This window comes from Diprion similis, chromosome 1 (genome assembly GCF_021155765.1).
Source record: "Diprion similis isolate iyDipSimi1 chromosome 1, iyDipSimi1.1, whole genome shotgun sequence".
NCBI classification, from domain to species: Eukaryota; Metazoa; Arthropoda; class Insecta; order Hymenoptera; family Diprionidae; genus Diprion; species Diprion similis.
In genome coordinates, this window is record NC_060105.1 from 14,139,475 (window position 1) to 14,159,703 (window position 20,229).

Genomic DNA, 20,229 nt, shown 5'->3' on the forward strand with positions numbered 1-20,229 from the left:
ACTTCCAAGTGCCACACAATTGTCATTTTGAACGCAACAAAGTTCCAGGTTTACCAACTCGAAATAAATTTTTGTCATTAAAGTACTGTGTGTAACTGAGTACACACCTTGTCCCAACAGACTTGGAACATACTGGCTTTAAGACCCCCACTTGAAGTGTATGTGTAGACCAGACGTAAAGGTTGAAGGTTGAACCTTCATGAGCAACCAAGCGTAGCAGCTGTAGTAGCATTTCCCATTATCCAAGCATTCTGATTGGTTGACCAACCTAACCTTCATCAAACAATCAGAATGCTTAGATAGTGGGAAATGCCGCTGCTGCTACTTTTACTGCTCATGAAACTCCAACCTAACTCTTAATTTGTCCGGAATTGACTGTTACGACGTCATGAGAAAACGCCACCGTCGACCCACCTGTCTATCTTGCACCGTGTCTTCAGTCAACGTCTCTTCCTTCCATAAGTAGATCAATCACTTGAAATACCCCGGAACGCCATTTACGCCGGTTGTGTGTCCAACTTTATTTTATTGTAATCCCAGTGCCTAGCGAAAAACGTTGACTGTGACAAGAAAAGGTTCGGTTCGGCCCAGAAAGTTTCGACATTAGCACATGGGTACCGGTCTGAGTTTCGCATAGCCAATAAGAAGAAAGGAGAAAAAGAAGGCAACAGCTGATCTGTCCTCCGAAGTAGCACATGCTTACGCATTAAAGTGGCTCTTGAATATCGTTGTTTTATCAGAAAAATAATGAAGTTTTAGGGCAGTGCGAAGCGTAAAACGTTGTTTCGGTTAATATATAACCAGTTTTGCCTACCCGGGACATGTTAGATACCTGCTAGCCGCTATAATATACTCGGTCTTACCATTGTCTGGAAAAAATGGCTGACCGCGACAGTGCATCCGAGAGCGATAGCAGCTCGATTGACGGTGGGCCGATAATGATGCCCCCATCGCCAGTAACGCGGGAACAACTTCAAAAAAGGATAGAGTCCCTTCAGCAACATAATCGCGTCCTGAAAGTTGAGCTTGAGACGTACAAGCTGAGAGTGAAGGCGCTGCAGGAGGAGAATCGTGGACTTCGGCAAGCGTCTGTCATCATCGTGAGTTTCTTAGCTCTCAATGACACCGATTGCAGTTATCGGACACAAATGCGTCGCATTTATGCTGAGTCGCAATTCACACTCTCATCCTCAAATTTGGTCCCTTCGGTGTACCTCCAGTGAAAATTTGCACAAGCTATATCTCGATTTTTACTTTTCAAATCCTGAAACTACTTGTCTTGTCATCTGAATCTTTCAAGTATATCACGGAGTAACCGTGATCCCATTATTCTTTCATGACTATACATCCATGGACACTTAGTGCTTATCTGTCTCATCTTGCAAATTCTATTGACTTTTGTCCTTTTCTATCCTATGTTTGCAGGGTTCGTACATATAGAGAAAACCTGGAAACCAGGAAAACTCAGGGAATTTCTTACGGCAGGGAAAAGTTAGGGAATTTCAAAAATAAGACTGGAATTTTGAGTCTGACGAAGAAATAAACTCATTCTTGTATAAAGTACTATCAATCTTGTAAAAAAAATTATACTTAAAATTTTGTTTCTTGCACCACTTCATACATTCTATATATATTACTTGATAAAGATCCTTTTTTTCTTCTTTTTTCTTATGGAAAATCACCAGCTATTGTTTGCAAATTAATCATAATTAATCTTTGCAAAAGATATCACTATTAATGTGTATAAAAAATTTTCATTAGTCAGCATCCATTTCTTGAAAGGTTACTGAAAAAATCTTATTTTGAGGCTGAAATACCTATAAAAGTTATCAGGCTGAAGTTTGCAACTGAACGTAATGATGCATCTTTGGAAAGAGTCGTTATTCTGCAACTTTAGGACTAATTGAAATTTAGTCAACTGTTAATACAGCATCAACAAACTGAGATGTTGTAAATTTAACTTCTTTCTGATGTTCCAAAGGTAAAAAATAGTAATTTTTGTTTCAACGTTTCGATACATTGATGTTACTAACCTCGTTAAAATGTTAAAAGTTGGGAAACTTAAGATTTTAAAAAGTGTACGAACCCTGATCCATCTAGAAGTCACCCATGTATTTACCCATGTGCACGCCACTGTGTTGCGTCAAATTCACCATTATACCTGTCTGAAATTAAAGATATACTGTAGGCAGAATCATGATCTGACAATACCTGCATAAATCATATTTGCAGTAATTATAAATATCAAACATTTCTATCATTGGAATGAACTATCACATTTTATCACTGATTGGCAACTAACAATTGTTTTTACCGCTAAAACAGACTGCTTGTCCGCTGTTCTGTAAGAACCTGTAGTTTTTTTTCACTACTGTTATTCTTATCAGCAACACCTCATTCGTTAGTATTTACTATAAGCAATGACAGTTTAAGTTACCGAAAAGTTGTCAACTCAGTGACTGTAAAATAAAACAACAAATTCGATAAAAATATAGAAATTGTGGTAGTCCAAGAAAACTATAACCTTTAACCTAAAGAATTACTTTTTCAATAAATAATAACAAGACTCATAAGTGTTGGCTATAAACTTGACACTGCTAGATATTTTTTATTCAAGAGTTTTTTTTTTACCTTCTGCACCTGTGAACTGAGACAATATGTTGAGGAATTGTTAACATTTCAGTAAATTTCCGAAGCAGTTATATTTTGAAAATTTGATCGACTTCCATTTTCAATATCATGCTCGAAAATTGCTGTGAAAAATTCAGCAATAGTGGTGATATAATTGAACATATTGTGTTTGATGAAGACTAAAGATATGTATAGAAATTTATAAATCTTTCAACCATTCGCTGGGATGTTACCCAATAGAGGTACTGACTGAAGGTTGTTAAAAAGAGCCAGCTAAATGGGTTATTTTGAAACTTGGTGCAAAGTGGGCAAGGAACGGTAAGGGAAGCTTTGGTACAGAAATTTCCTACCCTTACTGACTTTATGAACATTTTAAGCTCTATAAGAGAGCCGGTAAACCTTGCACTATATATACAACTATTTTTATAGAACATAAAAGTATCTATAACTAGCTGTCCCTAGTAATCTTCAGTCAACAGCGAAGACAGAGAGTGATACAAGTCAGGAAAATCGGTAGAAACTCCATTATTTGAGCCTTTTTTCCCAAACCGTTAGTTATCCGACCTATGCCTTGTTTTATTTGATTATTTGATTCTCATTTTTATTTATCCATTGACCAAATAATAGAACCTTCGGGTAAAGTAAGTTATGGTTTGGGTAAAAAAGTGTAGATAGGTAATTGAGATTTTACGCATCACGATTTTATGTTCAGATTTAGCAAAACATTTGAAATTGAGCAGTTTTTTTTAAAATTAATATGATGATATTAATGTTGAATGATTTCTTAACCTTACCTTGAGCAATACGTGTAAAAATTCTCAGTGTCGAAGGTCAATTGAAGGGAAAGTCAAATTTGTCAGGTAACAATGACTATTCTTTTGCAGACAAAAATGTTATATATATATACACTTACAAGGAGACCATAGGGTAGTCGGGTCTTCGAATATCTCCATACTTGTGGGGACAGGTTACCTCTTGACTACTAAGTGCACAAAGCCATTGGGCTAGCAAAGAATACCTGAGAAAAATGTCCTTCTAAAATATAAAGTGACTTACAACAAGACTGACTAACCTAGACTACCTATGTACAAAACTCAAGTACATTTTTTCTAAATTCAAGTCGAAAATATTGTTCCAAATGACGAAAAAAAGCTGCTGGCCAAGTTTCAGCAGATTTAGAGGAGCCTCATCGCGATTTTCTATTTCCCATTAAAATAACATGGGAAAAATTTGTTTCATTTTTTCGAATTTTGTAACTCGGCAACGCATTGGTATACTGATAAGACTAGAACGTTTTTTTGTGGGGAATTGACGGCTCTACAATCATGCTATCATCAATAAATCTGCTCTTTCAAAAGTTATTTACGGTCAAAGGTGAAAAGCCGACCTTAAATAACTTTTGAAAGAGTAAATATATCATAAAATGATAACAAACCTATTTCGTAGAGCCTAGAATCCCCTACAAAAATATTTCCTGGTTTTATCAGTATACTTACACGTTACCGAGTTATGAAATTCCAAAGTTGAAAAAACAATTTTCAATATTATTATAATGGGAACTAGCAAGTCACCATGAGGTACCTCTACATAATAATATTGAGATCCAAAACATAGACAGCATCTTTTTTTCGTCATTTGGAACAATATTCGCGGTTTTTCTGAATTTTATTTATTTTTTTCTAACAGTTCAACCGAGCCAACGGGTAATGAGTTGTACTGGCCTATCGTTATCCATAATTTTCTTTTTCGTTTTTTTGTGATCGTCAGAATTCGAATCTAATTGTGCGCCGCTTGGGTTTATTACATTTGTAGGATCGATGTTTTTAATGTGTTTATTATCTTCTGTACTTGGAAAACCTAAAAATCTTCATTATCAGTGCTCATTGAAGTTGTTTGATTTTGATGACTACGGTCAAGCTGTACCTGGGATTGCTTCGACGGCAGATTCTGTCACCTGTTTCCTCTTGAATTGTTATATTTAGGTGGAAAAATGTCATTTTTTTATAAATTAATTTCAAACTTCATATGCTATGCTTTGTAAATTTAGCTACACTAGCTTTTGAAAATAGTATTGTTTAATTTCTAATCGTTTGTGTGAAACAAAGAAATATTATGATTTCTAAATCCAAATTTGTATATGGAAGGTTCAAATTTCTGGAGCTTTTAGTCATCAAAGCCACCCAACATTACCGAAGTTTTATGGAATTTCATAGAAAGATAAGGGAAGGCTGAATTTTTTTATGGTAAAAGTCACCTAAGGCATTTTATTTGAGCAAAAGTGTCACCGCCATGTTTGTAAAGCTCTTGAAATCCGATCAATTCTCACCTTAATGGGTCTTTGTGATTTTAGCAAGCCAAGGCTGAACAAGAGGAGGAATTTATTAGCAATACATTATTGAAGAAGATACAGGCCTTGAAGAAGGAGAAAGAAACATTGGCCCATCACTATGAGCAGGAAGAAGAATGTCTGACGAACGATCTGTCCCGGAAGTTGAATCAGCTACGCCAAGAAAAGTGCCGTCTTGAGCAAACATTGGAACAGGAACAAGAATGCCTGGTGAACAAACTAATGCGTAAAATAGAAAAACTGGAAGCTGAGACTTTGGCCAAGCAGAGTAATTTGGAACAACTGCGTAGGGAGAAAGTTGAATTGGAAAATACATTGGAACAGGAACAAGAGGCCTTAGTTAACAAATTATGGAAACGAATGGACAAGCTAGAGGCTGAAAAGAGAATGCTGCAAATTAAATTAGATCAGCCTGTATCGGACCCAACTTCACCTAGGGATATCAACAACGGTGACACTGCTACCAACTTGAGTACACATATTCAAACTTTGAGAAGTGAGGTGGCTAGACTAAGACACACGCTTTTAATATCACAGCAAGAACGTAAGTCGCTCATTTTTGCTTTTGCTTGAAACCACTCTTGCTTGCATTAATAAGATATTAAAAGTTAACTTCAAAACTGATAACGTTATTATTTTTGTTCAACTTTTAATTTAATTTAATTTAATTAATATTACAGCTGACAGCGAGTTACTTTCCTTATTTTTGTTGAATTTTTTTAGAACTTTTGTAGCATTTAGAATTAAACTTCAAATTTGAAAGTATAGGATCAATTTTTATTAAAGTGTTTTCATCTTGCTGAACTTGTTTAAAATTTTGAAAAATAATAGAAAACTTCATTACTTTGATGATAAAGTAGAGGCAACCATATTGCATAAAATTTGATATAGTTGCTCACATTGTAACACTGAAGTCAATTTTTAACTAATTTGATTTTCGAGACTGTTCATAAATTACATACGTCCATTTTGCAGCAAATTTACTGCCCTTGTGCTATGAATCCTACGTAAGATTTTTAACTGAAAGATTGACTGTGAAATGATGACTTCCTCACACTCAATGATCTCTCAATACACAAAGCTGTATTTTAAATCGTTATCTTCGTTTCTGTACAGTGATTTTTAATATTTGGTGACTTTTCAAAATGAATCATCAATATTCTCACTTTCCAAAAAGACATTATTATACACTCATACGTGTCAATAAAATTCATAGTGTTCATGTCCACATTCTTAACCAACAGATACTGAAAAGATGAAGCGTTATGTGAATGAAGAAAAACAAGTTCGCGAAGAGAATTTAAGGCTTCAGAGGAAACTGCAATTAGAAGTTGAAAGACGTGAAGCTCTGTGCAGACATCTTTCTGAGTCTGAGTCAAGGTAAATATTTGATTTATTGTATTCAAAGCCATTACCAATTTTATACATTCATTCAGTGCTACTTATGAAATTCAAAGCAACTGCACATAGAACCACACATGCGTCATTGCACGTCAAACCTCACACCCTCGAAACGATTCTATTTCCTAATTTTACGAAAGGTTGTGAATATATTGTCCTTGACTCGAGAGAATCGCCCTATTTTCGGAGTTCAATGGGGCCGTTACTTTAAAGAAATCCACAGAATAGTCGTGCTAATTTTTTACATACATCCATTATTTTTCTATGATGAAGATTTCAAACTTCATTGGATATTAAGTAAGGAACACGCTTGTATTTTATTTAGAATTTCAGGTCATGTAGATTATGGTGCAAAATCCATTTGAATATTTTCACCAATAAAAAATCTCGCTTTATCCTGAGGGAAGTAAAATTTATATACAGGACATTCCACGCCAATTCGACATGGGTTTTACCCTTGACCTCTTAGATTTGGCACGCGATTTTTTCTATGAATGTTCTCACTTTGAAAAGTACCCGGTTTTTTTTCTACTCAATTTGAATTTTCTACAATTTTGATATCTGACGCAGGTTTTTTCAGAATTTTTTTCAAATTTTTAACTTTGTAGGGTCGATAAAAGCATTTCTAAAAATTGTAGAAAATTCTAATTGAGTTGAAGAAAAAAAAAAGCTGAGTACCTTTGAAATTCAGAGTAATCGTAGAAGAAATCGCGCGCCAAATCTAAGAGGTCAAGGGTCAAACCCAAGTTGAATTGGCATGGAATGATACATATCATAAAAGAAAATTTCATTAGCTTCGAAATATGCGGGTTTACATGACTGTCATTTTGCTTCAATATTGTAAAGTTTTCTGTGTTCTCCAAATTTGACTTATTCAACTCGTTGGTAAAGCTTACAAAAAAAAAGATACTGTGAGCTCTCCAGGGTGTAGTAACTTCATAAAACATGAAATTTGTGTATATTTTTTTTCTTGATTTGGTGAACTGGGTAACATTACGTCCTCCAAATAAATATAGCCTTTCAGACTTGAATAGGTTAACCAAACATACGGTCTAGTCAAAATGAGACTCAGAAAGTCAGTAACATCACCAGAACTATTCTATAAGTCATCTGAACTTTTTGAATTCACTACTGAATATTATTTATTTCGTGAAAAAGATGTGTCATGTATGTATTAAAGCAAACAGCCATGCATGTCTATACTGGCATATGTAGTTCATTGTTTATACACGACTTGGCAACGAGTTAAAAATTGCGCTCAAGAGACGAACCATTAATTGCTCATAAATATCTAAGAAGACTTTTAAAAAATTCAGGGTGAAAAAACTGTTATCTACCTCTTTCAATCAAAATTACGTGTTTTAATTGTGCTATTCTTGTAACTACTCCTTTTGCACTAAAATATATGATTGTGAGTTAAAAAATGTTCATCGAATAGTATAGTCAGAAAGAACATTTTTGTGATCAATAGAAAAGATCGAAATCCATTGCAAAGGAATTATATATTTTATTCATTACAGTCTTGAGATGGAAGAAGAACGACATTATAATGAGATAGTGATGTCTGGAGGAAACATCAGAAATCGCACAGTTTCTAGTCCAATTCCATACAACCCTTCACCCAGCTCTTCTCGACCTTTGAGCCCAGGTAAAGTTTAAAAAAAAATACAATTCCCCATGAATGTACGTGAAGTTCTGATCGGTCGAGTTGGATTCAAAACTGAAGTTTCCATTTCTGAGCTCCAGCAATAGACTTCTGCGGAAAGAATGGAACCTAATTAGTTATTTAAGTGTAGACAATAGTGAAGTTATGGCTGAATATAGCATTCATCTATAATTTGATCTGCTATTGAAACATGTTGATCAACCACAGAAATTCAGAATACATCATCATTAACCTCTAACAGTTCAGGATGAATAAGCCCTACCTTCTGTGTCAAATTTAGATTCTAGATCACTCGTGTCTACCACTGATTAACAATGCAGAATCTTATTTTAACTTTACTGACTTGATTGTGATTTTGGATATTCCGAAACCATTCGAATGGTATTGACACTATGATTCCTTGAATACCCCTTGATTATTATTTTATTAAATTGAAAATCAAGCAAATGTTTGTCTCATTACAGTGCCCATTCTTAGTAGTGCCGCTTTCCCACTTTCATACTCGGTTGTTGTTCCACACTGCCTAGTCCAAGGTCTTCTGTCAACCACAATTCTCAATAGTACCTCTCAGCAAATGCAACGTCTTGCTCGCTCGTGGGTGACTGGTGGAGAGCCGCCAATTCGCGGAAAATCGCTTGCCCTCTTTTATTGTCGCAGCACTATCGAGAGAGTGCACTGTAGTTGACTTTTTGTCAAACCTTGATGATTAGTTAATTTCAATTCTTTTTTGACTCACAACCAAAACTTTGTAGGTATCAATATAGTGGGATCAACATCACGTGACAGTTTCAATGCAAATCGATGTTACGCTTGTGGCCAGCCCACTGTATTGCCGTTTGCCAGTTCATCTCCACCATCAGGGGTAAGTGAAATTTTATCGGAATTAACCCTAAAATTGCACAATATGTTGTTCGTGAAACAAACTGGACACTGGGTCCGTGCTGTAACAAATCTGAAAAATTTTAAACTCATTATTTGAATTCTTTACTGAGGGATTCAATGTTGATCTGGTCTAAACAATCATTTTCTAATACTTGTCTTCCGCTATTTTTAGATGGAAATGCAAAAAATACGTTTCATTGTATGCACAAAAATAATCCAATGTGCAGCTCTCGGGTTAAACCGATATGTTTGCAATTACTTCACAATATTAATGACATTTGAGTATATTTCTTTTTGAAGTTCAGTTATTTATTTTTTAATCCCTTGTTTACTCGAATATTGTGTTGTTTATGGACTGCAAATAAACCTCTAAAAAACTTTCATTGGAACAAATGGCAAAAATCGTTTCTCCATTCCAATAACGTACCATTCAGTGTACTCGGGCTTATATTTCCAGATGAAGTTTTTAAATAAGTCGTTAAAAGTGAATGACATATGAATAAGTGGATAATTAATTCTAGGGTCATATTGTTGCACCAACCGGTAGACGCACATCAGATCGTTTCGTGAAACCAGCAATACCGCCAACAATTATAAATGCTGGTGGCACTCCAATTTCATGTCCAGCAACAAACACATCTGCTGGCTCGCCGATGGATATCTCTAAAGCATAATTTAAACAATCCTAATATACAGAACTGGTTATTCAATTTTATATCTTGGTGCACATAGTGCACTGTGCAGGAACGTGCACAGCTCAGCATTGAAGTTTTTTTCGTTTTTAATTTTTGAGTATTGTACGTTACATGAGAAATAAGCGGATGAACAACCGATCTTGAAAACAACGTATTAAAACTCTTCGCAAAAACTCATGTCAACATCATTGTCTTTCAGTTAACTTAGAGTAGATCTTTGGAAGAGGTACGAAACTGTTTTTAAAATCGTTAAAGGAAAGGTAGAATCTTCAAGGTATTGATATAATTTCAATTTTTTCTCAGTAGCTAATTTACAGCACAAATTAGCAAGTACGTGTATCTTAAGCTCAAAATATCACCAAATATAGATGATCGACTTGGGTTTTTATTGATGTATTGCAAATTTTTTGAAAAATCATGTGGCAAAAGTCTCGTATTTCGGATCTAAAAGTTATACTTCGATGATGTTTTTACTAAGTAACACACATCACTATTGAATATGAGAAGAATTCACATTGGACAATTTTGATCATAATTTTTGAATCTGTTCCGTATTTTCCTTTTCATAAGAATATATGAATTACTTTTAATCCTGTCAAACTTGAGAAATAATATTAACAAAACTCTTGCAATTCAATTTTTCTTATGTTTTGTCAAAGGTTGAATTAACGGTTGCCACATCGGCATCTCTGGAATCTTATAACCAAATGTCTTTTTTTAATGATCTTCATATGAAAGTGACAGTTAAATATCCTTAGCAGTAGCTTCAAAACCTTTCTATGCTAGCTATGACATGTGTATACGGACTCATTTGCCCGTAAACTGATGATCGATCACTGACTGATAGAGGTTTCAATAAATGGCCTAGGACATCTTATTGAACTGTTACAACAGTCACAGTTTCTTATGTTGGATGATGTTTTCCATTATGACTTCCGATGCTTTATTGAGCTAAGCAAGAATCGTATGTATGGAAGAATCTTCTTTTATCCATCTTGTAAGTGAATGCTTGCTCCATCTCACCTATCTGCAATTTCCATACATACGTTCTCAGGCTCAATTAATAGTTCTTCTACTATCTCTTTTACACTTTATGACCCCTTTGTTTGTCTTGAGAACCGGTTAAACATATAAGCGAAATCTTTTTCAAAGATTGATAGATACTGATCTATATTAAGCTCAAAATCTACTATTTGTTTTTTTTCTTTGACTTGTGTTTCCTTATCACAAGTCATCCCGCCGATATTTTTCTTTGGAGTAGCCGGTAACATAATGCATGTGAGTGATCCGTTCTTTTCTATTGGAGTCGTGTACATTTTTCCTGCTCTTGTCATGATCTCTTTAGATCTGACATCGGAGATGATAGGATTTTGATCAAATGATCACTTGGCATGTATAATTTTCTCGTAGTTTATCACAACAAGATCCTCCTTTACAATTATTTGACATCCAACTTCTTCATTCCAAGTTACTTTAGCAGCGAACTAATTCTCTTCAAAGCCAAAGCATAAATTTTCAGCGCTGATTAAAGCCTGTTGCTGAGGATGTTTGGTAATCTTGGTAGAATTGATGGTTATCTTCAGAATATCCTGAAGAAGTCCTTGTTATTTACTTGAGCAAGAAAGGCTTCTGACTCAGGGTTACAGTTAGACCCTATCATTTGCCATGTCTCTGTAAAGTTTAGCACTACTTCTAGGAAGGCATCATCGCAGATTTTATCTACCGTTCTGTTTAAGCAGATAGATCTGGTTTGGATCAGTGTGAGTTCTTCTGAACGAATCTATTGAATGTGTATATTGTCCTTCCATCAGCTTTAGTCTCTTGTAATGGACTTGTGCGATATAAAATGAGACTAGAGTATCTTATACAATTTATTGCCACATTCAACTGCTTAGGGTGTTTTACAACATAATATGAATCAGTATTTATATTTTTTAAATTAATGTCTCTATCTTGATATTTTCTTGCTGAATGAAAATGAATGAAGTATTAATACTACTACTACTACTGCTTTTGAAAAGAGACATCTGTTATTATTATAAAAGTGGCTTTTATTCTTTGCAATCTCTGTCATATCTTGATGCGACTAATCAACTTTCAAACGAGCTTGCAGTTTATCAAATAGAAAAAAAAAAAAAAAAACTAATTCAGGAATAACAAATAAGAAACACGCGAAGCATTTGATTTCGAAAAATTGCGTATCAAAATTCCAATGAATTCACATAACACTTGCTGCAAAAATTGATAGTACCTAAAAGGTTTTTAACAATCAATTTCAATTATTCCAAATGTAGCTGCATTTTTCAACTTTATGTTGTTTTAAAGAAGAACTGCATGAAACAACTGTAAGTGATAAAAATTAAAAAACCATGCAATGTTTACGCCTTCCACGAATTTCCTATACATAATTTATAACTGAATGAACATTTGTTTTAATTGAAGAGTAGGATACGAACTCTTGTAATCTTTATAAATAACCCATACACTGTGTGAAGTATTGTAGGTTGTAATGATCTATTACTTCGTTTATAACTATAACACACAATTTCGAATATCGACAAAAAATACCGACCCTTACATGACATGATGTATAACGCCTAGGGATATTGGAATTAACGAAGAGTGTGAGCTTTTCATTACTTACCCGAGGCTCCACTGATTATTATTCAATTTTGTTTTCCTCACTCACACCTAAAACGAAAATATTTTGCACGGCGCTCTCCATAATATACTATAATTATACCTGCCACGTATTTAGGATGTGACAATAAATCTTTGAAGTTTTTAATATCAGATCATACATATTTTTTTTCTTTCGTGTATTCAACATGCCTAAATGTAATCGATAGGAGTTAAATAATTGATGTTTTAGGAATATAAGGATTGTTATCTGGCTGGTTTACTGTCAATTTTTGCTTTCAATATTTCAAAATTTGCTGAGAAATCGTACGTTTGTCTATTTTTAACTTTTTTCAATATATTTAGTCATGCCTATATGCAACAACCATTAATTAACGGAATGTGTATTCTTGTGCTTACGATGACCATTAATGCTTCGCCTGGGAGCAGGTACTTTGGCAGTAAACCAGCAATTCACCTGAATCCGCGTTTCAGGATGATTATCTGATAGATATATACTAATAGATATGGCCTTCGAACTGCCAGTATCTCTTATTTTTTGAACTGTGATTACTGGATGTTACTTAGTAGCTACAAATAACACTTTTTCTTTCTAATATTAGATGGATTAAGCATATTTCGACGAAATAGATGCTCTTTCCGTATCTTTATCATTTTCAAATTAATATTATATCGTCGTCGTCGTCATCGTAGTCTTCGGCGCTATTTTTATAGCCTTGAAACTAATTTGCAAATTACCTCCAAGTCTCGGTTTCGTAATTTTGTTTTTAGTATTCAAATAAAATCATGTCATTGCCTAAATATAAGATATCAGCAGTTCATGGTCGATATACGCAACACTCGCTAAACATACGTTTAAAATATTATTACCTTGATAATGACTCGTTATTTAATATAACTATTATGTAATAAGTGATCAACTTGATCAACTGGTGAACTTGCACTTAAAGGTGATTTACTAATATATGTCATTATTCAAGAAATAAGATCAATGAAAAACATTATCTCAAGTGTTATTCACCTAAAACTCTGCTTAAGGGCTATCTTTCAAGTGAGAAGTATTAACTTGATTATGTAAACCATGCACTGAAGAATCCTCCTAAATTATCTTTGCTCGTATTCAAATCGATTTTGGCCGTCCCATTAAGAGTGTTGAAATCAGCTTCACCACGGTCTTGGTCAGTTTTGATAATAATAATAATATAAATAATAATACGCCAATTGAGATGTCGCTTTGATGGTCATCGATTTATAATATAATAAAAGTAACAGAGTTTATTCGCACCTTTCAAAGTAAAGGAAAGCTAACCGAGAGAAGAAATAACTAAACTTTGGAATTTAGATCTGTAAAAATATTATTTTTTTCTGTTAAACTTGTTTTGGCGCTTGAACAATAAACAAGATTGATGGATAATATTTTTAACTTTCTATTCGATTTATATTAGTGAAATAAGCTTAGGTTGTGTTCTTGAATGTACGATGAGACTCACAATCTCTTATTTATTCCGTTCCTATTTGAAAAAAATTTGTCGATGAGGGGTGTTGCCCACTTATTATTACTATTACTATTATTATAATTTTGACAGGTTCTGTAATGTATATTCAAAACATAAAATTAGTTGATAGATTTTTTTATACTAACTAACATTATTTGCACACGTTAAGGATTGTTATTTGTATAGCCCTGATCAATGGACCGAACCATTGCTCTAAAAAATCTAAAAAATTATGTGTCCAAAAGAACAGATAAAAATAACATTTTATTTTACCATAATTTTCATTTTCAATCGTCCTAATACAATTTCAGTTTTACTGTTATTGCACAGGTGTATAGCACATGCATGTGTTTACATGCATTATCAATTTGATGCAATAAAGTATTACATGGTGCATTTTTATTTCATTTTCACAATCAAACCAACATGAACTGTTTACAGGAATCTGTGATTTCCATCACAAAACGAAAAACATTACTTGTTATTGTTATTATTATTCGATGAAAACGTAGTGTCATTGGCAGTGAAATTTATGTATTCTGCCTCATGTTTCCACGAAACACACCATCTTTTTGCTATTTATCGGATCTTAACAGATTTGTGTGCACTGTAAAATACTGATATCGATAAACAGATTTCTCTCACCAAAAACCAGAAAAAAACCTCTCATAAACTGATTTTATGATCACAAGACCAGAGTACTGCACGGTAAGCTATCCGATTACTGCGATTCTTACATCCCACTAATTGTAAGGACCAAGCCTAGCTAAATAATGTTTGACATTTACGAAGATCAGCAACTTGATTCAGCCACCGGCCTGTTTTAATTTTTTTTTTAAACTGAGATATCAATACTATATTAAAAACTCGATAAAACTGTTAAATTACATTGCTTGTGCAAGATGTACAAGTAGCACAAAGTAAATGATACAACCTAAAAAATTGTCACTATTTTCTCTAAGCAGCATATGAAATTTTGTTCACTAACAATGAATTTCTTCATGTCAAATTATTTTTATGTCGCAACTTTCATTCGTTTTTTTTTTCCATTATTCCTTTTATTTCAGCAAATATTTTCACATCAGAAAAATTTTGTAGAATTGGGCAAAGTATGTTGCTTTGCAATACATACATTCAAAGTAGTACAGAATAATTTCCTCGTGTCAAAAAGATATATCTGTGTGAAAAATGCATAGAAATAACCACATTAGTCACAGTATTACGCTATGTAATATTGGATAAGGTAACATGGCTTGTGGTAACATTGGTAACAGAGATTGCATTTATGATCCATCTGTGGTACAATTTGTGTAACCTGCAACTATTTTAAGCTTGAAATTGCCAGTCTTGATATCACTAACCACATTGTTAATGAAATAGAATTTTCAAGAGGGCACGGCCAACTGAGAATATTTTGTAGGGGCCATAATGCATCTTTTGGTAGAACAGCAATAGGTTCCAAGCGGTAAAGGTACAACAAAATTGCAGCAATGATACCCTGAAAATATTGACCAATCATTATTGCAGGCATTGATAGAGATTGCTTCATATATAAATTGCATTGAATACTTGCATTCAAAATTCTCATGCTGTATGTAAGCAATAGTCTCAGCTTCATTCTCGACATCATTAATGTCTCGACTGAAAAATGTACATACGATTTATTGGTATACAGGATGACCTAGAACTATCACCCCGCAGCCTACCTATGTATTCTTTGTGAAAATCTGTAATTAAAACTGTCTTACTTCTTACAGAAAATTTGCCGTGTTTGAATTACAGCCGTTTGGAAATGGTCAATGCAATAGCATCTGATGAGGGCTCAGTACGGGGCTGGCAGGTTGTCATACGCTCAGCAGTAGGGTGGTCCTTATTCTTGGCATATATTTTATTGTAAGAATGATAATATTCGAAAAAATCTGTAACCGCAAGGTTTTAGTACCATTAGAAGTACTATCTGAGAAGAAATTCACATGATTATACCATGCAATCTTATTGAATTTCACACCCTCGAAACCTGATTTGTTTTCCATTTAGAGGAAGTGCAATTTGTCTAGATTACCTGATATGATGATGTGAATTTTCTCAGATAGTAACACTAATGCCCACTAAAACCTTGCAATTACAGATTTTTTTGAATATTATCATTCTTACAATAAAATGTATGCTGAGAATGTGACAGAAATACGTGTATTTCAAATAGGGACATCCACCCTCTCACCTGCATGGGTTAGAGTTGATAAAAATCCAAAGAAATTAGAGAAATATTTTTAACTAATTTAAAGTTGATTTGGGGGGGTGTCCCGAAAAAATCGTCAATACCCTCAATAAGGACCACCCTACTCTGCAGCTGTCCTGGGCCATAAGATGCTATTACATTTGTCAATTTCATACGGCTGTAATTCACAAAAAACATACTTCCCATCAAAACTCAAATACGTTTTAGTAGCAGATTTTCGTCTGGAATACGTAGGTAGCTTATGGTACTATAGTCCTGAGACATCTTGTATAATAAATAACTACTTCAAGATATTATCATGGCAATAATGAAAGTGAGGACTATAGAGCATCACTAGCATTGGTTTTTTGTTCCTCGAATAATCCTTTGGTTTCATATTCTGTTTCATATGACATAAGCAACAGTTGCAATGTAACTCAACTATGTACAGTGTCGGGATACTTCTTTCATTAATAATTAATTTGAAATGTGTATTTTATCCAGAAATTCATTTACCTATATCTATATTGTAGTCTGAATAAATTGTGTTTACCAATGGTAACAATGCTCAATGTGGAGTCATACCTCTGGTGGATAATTTGGCTTCCAACTTGTTACACTGACGTTGAAGCCTTGCATACTTGGCAAATTCATCAACCATTGAAATTTGTTCCATTTGACGATTGAGCTCAATCAGATCTCTATGTAGGGGTTGGTCTGATTCAGCTTCTTTAGTTATACAACCTGTGAGCTGATAGTAAAATTATTGTTTGAATATTGCAGTGTTGAGGGAATCCTCATAATTGAACTTGAAGTATTATGTGTTGAATATTGCATTAAGACTGGCTTGAAGAGTTGATGAGAAAATCAACAGCCTTACATTACTGAGTCTACAAAACCGAATGTACTTTGATGTGCACACAATACTGAGAATGTTCAAGGTCTTATTTCTGTGACGATAGGTTTCTTCCTTGATGATAAATTTTAAATGTATATTGAATTTGCAATCATTTTGAAGTACATCTTTTACAAATGTGAAAGGAGATATTGATTCCTCGATTATAATGGAATGATTAGGGATTGTGAGAACAAAAATCCTTATCATTCTCTCAATATTTGAATAGATGTGAAATATTCTATCAATACGGTATGTGCAAATAAATCAATACTAGGAAAAGTAAACAAAAAAACCATACTTGAAATAAATACCGTTGGTAGCAAAACCAAAATGACAAACTAGATGTGTGAATCCTTGCTGAATACCAATTCATTTTACGTTACATGTTTAGGAAGAATATGGAAAGCCATTTGAAATTAACAATTGCCTAAAATATTAAAAGTAAACTCACAAACTTAGCTATTGCCGGAATAACGAGTTCCAAAACGCAGCTAGCAGTAGAAATAATAAAAAGATAATTCATCTTTGAAATACAATTTGAATTTCAGTTATTGATTACTGAACTTCGCTAACTTTATATTCTACTAGTACTCATTAGTCATCGTGTTGTGAGATTTCATTCCCGTAGATTAATACGTGCATTGAGGTTATCGTTAATTATGTCGTTGTCTGGAGATTGCTAAAGACAGCCAGCAAAATGAGGTGTTTTGAAGCTCGGTGAAACCGGTGAAACTATTCGAGGGACCAAAGACATAAACGGAACGACTGATTGCTGACAGCGCTGTAACCACGGTCTTTTTCAACATGCGACCGGAACGGCTGTATGTTTTATTGCTTATATAACCACTAATAATGATGAGGCTATGTGATGTCTTATACACAGATCTAGTGTCTATATATATCAGTGATCTAGGGCCACGACTACATCAGAATCTCTAGTGTAAGTGGTCTGTCTGCGCGTCATATTGTGACATCTAACGGTCAATTCCGGACAAATTAAGAGTTAGACTCGAGATTGAGTCGCAAAAATGAACTGGGACGTAACAATCAGTAGTTTGGATCGCCACTATCGATTTATCGAACACTAACGTGTAATGAACAAACATAAGAACCCACGTAATGGAATTATAGTTCAATTGTTATAAGTATTGAATAAGAAGGGGAACTCGATTAAGGCTACGTTCCGAAATTAGCTCCCAGTGCTATCGGCAATCTCTTATCTCTTTTGCGCTGCCGAGTATGTAACTAGCTCTGTCTCTGTCCTAGGGAGTTTTCAGCGCTGCCAGCTAGTTTCGGAATGCACCCTAAGAATGATGTTTTCGATCAGCAGTAGGTGACTTGGTGGAGCTGTTGCACGGACCGTGAGCTGTTGCGTCTCTGCCGGTACCACAAGGGAGCCTTACGCGCTCTTACCATATGTCTTAGCTAATACCTACATACACAATTACTATCATAATATGCTCTACCCTTAAATCAATAATTCTAATATTCACCATTATTTCATTAATAAGGCGCAAACATATATGGTACATATATTTTCACATTTTGACCGTTATAGCTTTCACATTTACGATTCTCAGCTGCAATATCTCAAGTAATAAACACTTGCACTAAAATTTCAAAACTTAACACTCAATAAAGATAATCGAGTAGACTAAACATTGGAAACGTGGGAAGAGAGATCACACATAACTCAGAAATAGATAAAACCTCATTCTCAGAATTAGGGATAGCACCCTTATTTAATGATCATTTGGTGAACCACCGCATCGCCGCTTGGTTTCTAAACCAACCACCTCACGCTAATTCCCCGCCAAGATCCTACGTACTAATCAGAAACCTTACTCCCGTATTAATTAACATCCTCATCCAATCATCCTAGACCCGCGAGATCTCGCGACTCTTTTCAGCTCCTCCTATACTTTTTCCACCCCATTCTCAATCCTGATTCAAATTAGATCAGAAGAGTTAGAGAATAACTTTAGACATCTTAGAAAACAGAACATCAGAGAGAATAAAATCAGACTTCGTAGAGTACAGAAATAATCCAGATATTATAGAGAAGTTTAGACTCAGTGAGAATCAATCGAACTTTAATCAAAGCAGAACTCAAACGAAAATCGCAGAACCAAGTTATCGAATAACTAATTCAATAATCAGTAGCTTAAAACAGTTTATCATTGTTATAAGTGAACATTAACAGTTATTAACCACTGTAAACTTTACTATTGAAACCTGTGAAGTTTGTGTAAATAAATGTCAAAAGCAGTCCTAAGCGATTGAAAAAGTTCGGTAGTACTTAGTGACTCAGTCTGCTTTTGACGGTACTCCAAGTAACTCGGTTTACGATACAAAACCATGCACAAAGCTAATAGGATATAATAGGCAGTAAGATACAAAAGTGATAGGCAATACCAGCTCAGAAAGAAAAGATGACGATAGCAAAAGACGGTAGAAATTACAAAAGCCATTCTGGCATAAAATTACAAGAATATCAGAGAAAATCAGAGGTACTAAAGATATCTATTGGGTAGTAGGTGCGGAAACGATAGAAACGGTAGCGATAGCGATAGAGCAACGATAGAGGAAGAAGAAGGAAAGCTGAGGTGTCCGGTTCACCGATCCCGCCGTTGTCGACGGGTGATTCTTCTTCCCTTTTGATTGTTCGTTTGCTCCCCACTATAATTGGTTCATCCCCCTGTGGCGAATATCGGTTACGCGTTTTCTACGATCACCGCTAGATGATGCGTAATGTTTCGTTGACACCACGGTCTTACATACAGGTCTGGGGACTCGTCGAAATTTGCGTGGTGGGGGAAGTACGCTTACGCTGTAGTTTTTGTTTTTCAGCGCTACCGCTAGTTGGCACTAATGGTAAAGTAATTTGCGCAAACATAAACTCAAATTTTTCAAACAATAAGTGGTGTGCGATGATGAAGTGATAATGACACACGTTATTCTTAAAAATATATAACCATGTACGATTTATGCGATTTTCACTATTTTTACGTACATTTGGACCACGTCATTTGCAAAGTTTAAGAAATTTGAGGTTATGTTTGCGAACATTACTTTACCATTAGTGCCAATTAGCGGTAGCGCTGAAAAACAAAAACTGCAGCGTAAGCGTACTTCCCCCACCACCAGAGTCCCCAGACCTGTATGTTAAGACTGTAAGACCGTGGTTGACATCAACTAGTATTTTTCTTTGGCTGCTCCGGCATACGATCCAGGTTGCCTATCATTAGGGATTCCCTTGACAGAGGCAGGTACGTAGGCTACCTCTGCAAGGTTACCGAATGGAGTGGAACACCTCAATGTTTGCCTCCACCCTTATGGCCTCCACCGGCTGCGT

At 34.8% G+C, this 20,229-nt stretch overlaps 2 protein-coding genes across 2 annotated transcripts; one reads left to right on the top strand and one right to left on the bottom strand.

Moving 5' to 3' along the window:
- The first annotated feature begins 459 nt into the window (after positions 1 to 459).
- LOC124404163 (coiled-coil domain-containing protein 6) lies at positions 460 to 10,232 on the top strand. Its single transcript, XM_046878094.1, has 6 exons — positions 460 to 1,100; positions 4,982 to 5,522; positions 6,223 to 6,358; positions 7,900 to 8,027; positions 8,798 to 8,907; positions 9,449 to 10,232. The coding sequence occupies exons 1-6, from the start codon at positions 879 to 881 to the stop codon at positions 9,599 to 9,601; spliced, it is 1,290 nt and encodes a 429-aa protein (XP_046734050.1). The 5' UTR covers positions 460 to 878; the 3' UTR covers positions 9,602 to 10,232.
- A 4,669-nt stretch (positions 10,233 to 14,901) lies between these two features.
- Positions 14,902 to 17,453, bottom strand: LOC124404208 (guided entry of tail-anchored proteins factor 1-like). The gene is made up of 4 exons (XM_046878160.1): positions 17,326 to 17,453; positions 16,562 to 16,727; positions 15,332 to 15,399; positions 14,902 to 15,256 (listed from the first exon to the last, which is right to left on the bottom strand). Exons 1-4 carry the CDS (start codon positions 17,395 to 17,397, stop codon positions 15,080 to 15,082), a joined length of 483 nt encoding a protein of 160 aa, XP_046734116.1. The 5' UTR covers positions 17,398 to 17,453; the 3' UTR covers positions 14,902 to 15,079.
- Positions 17,454 to 20,229: the final 2,776 nt, after the last annotated feature.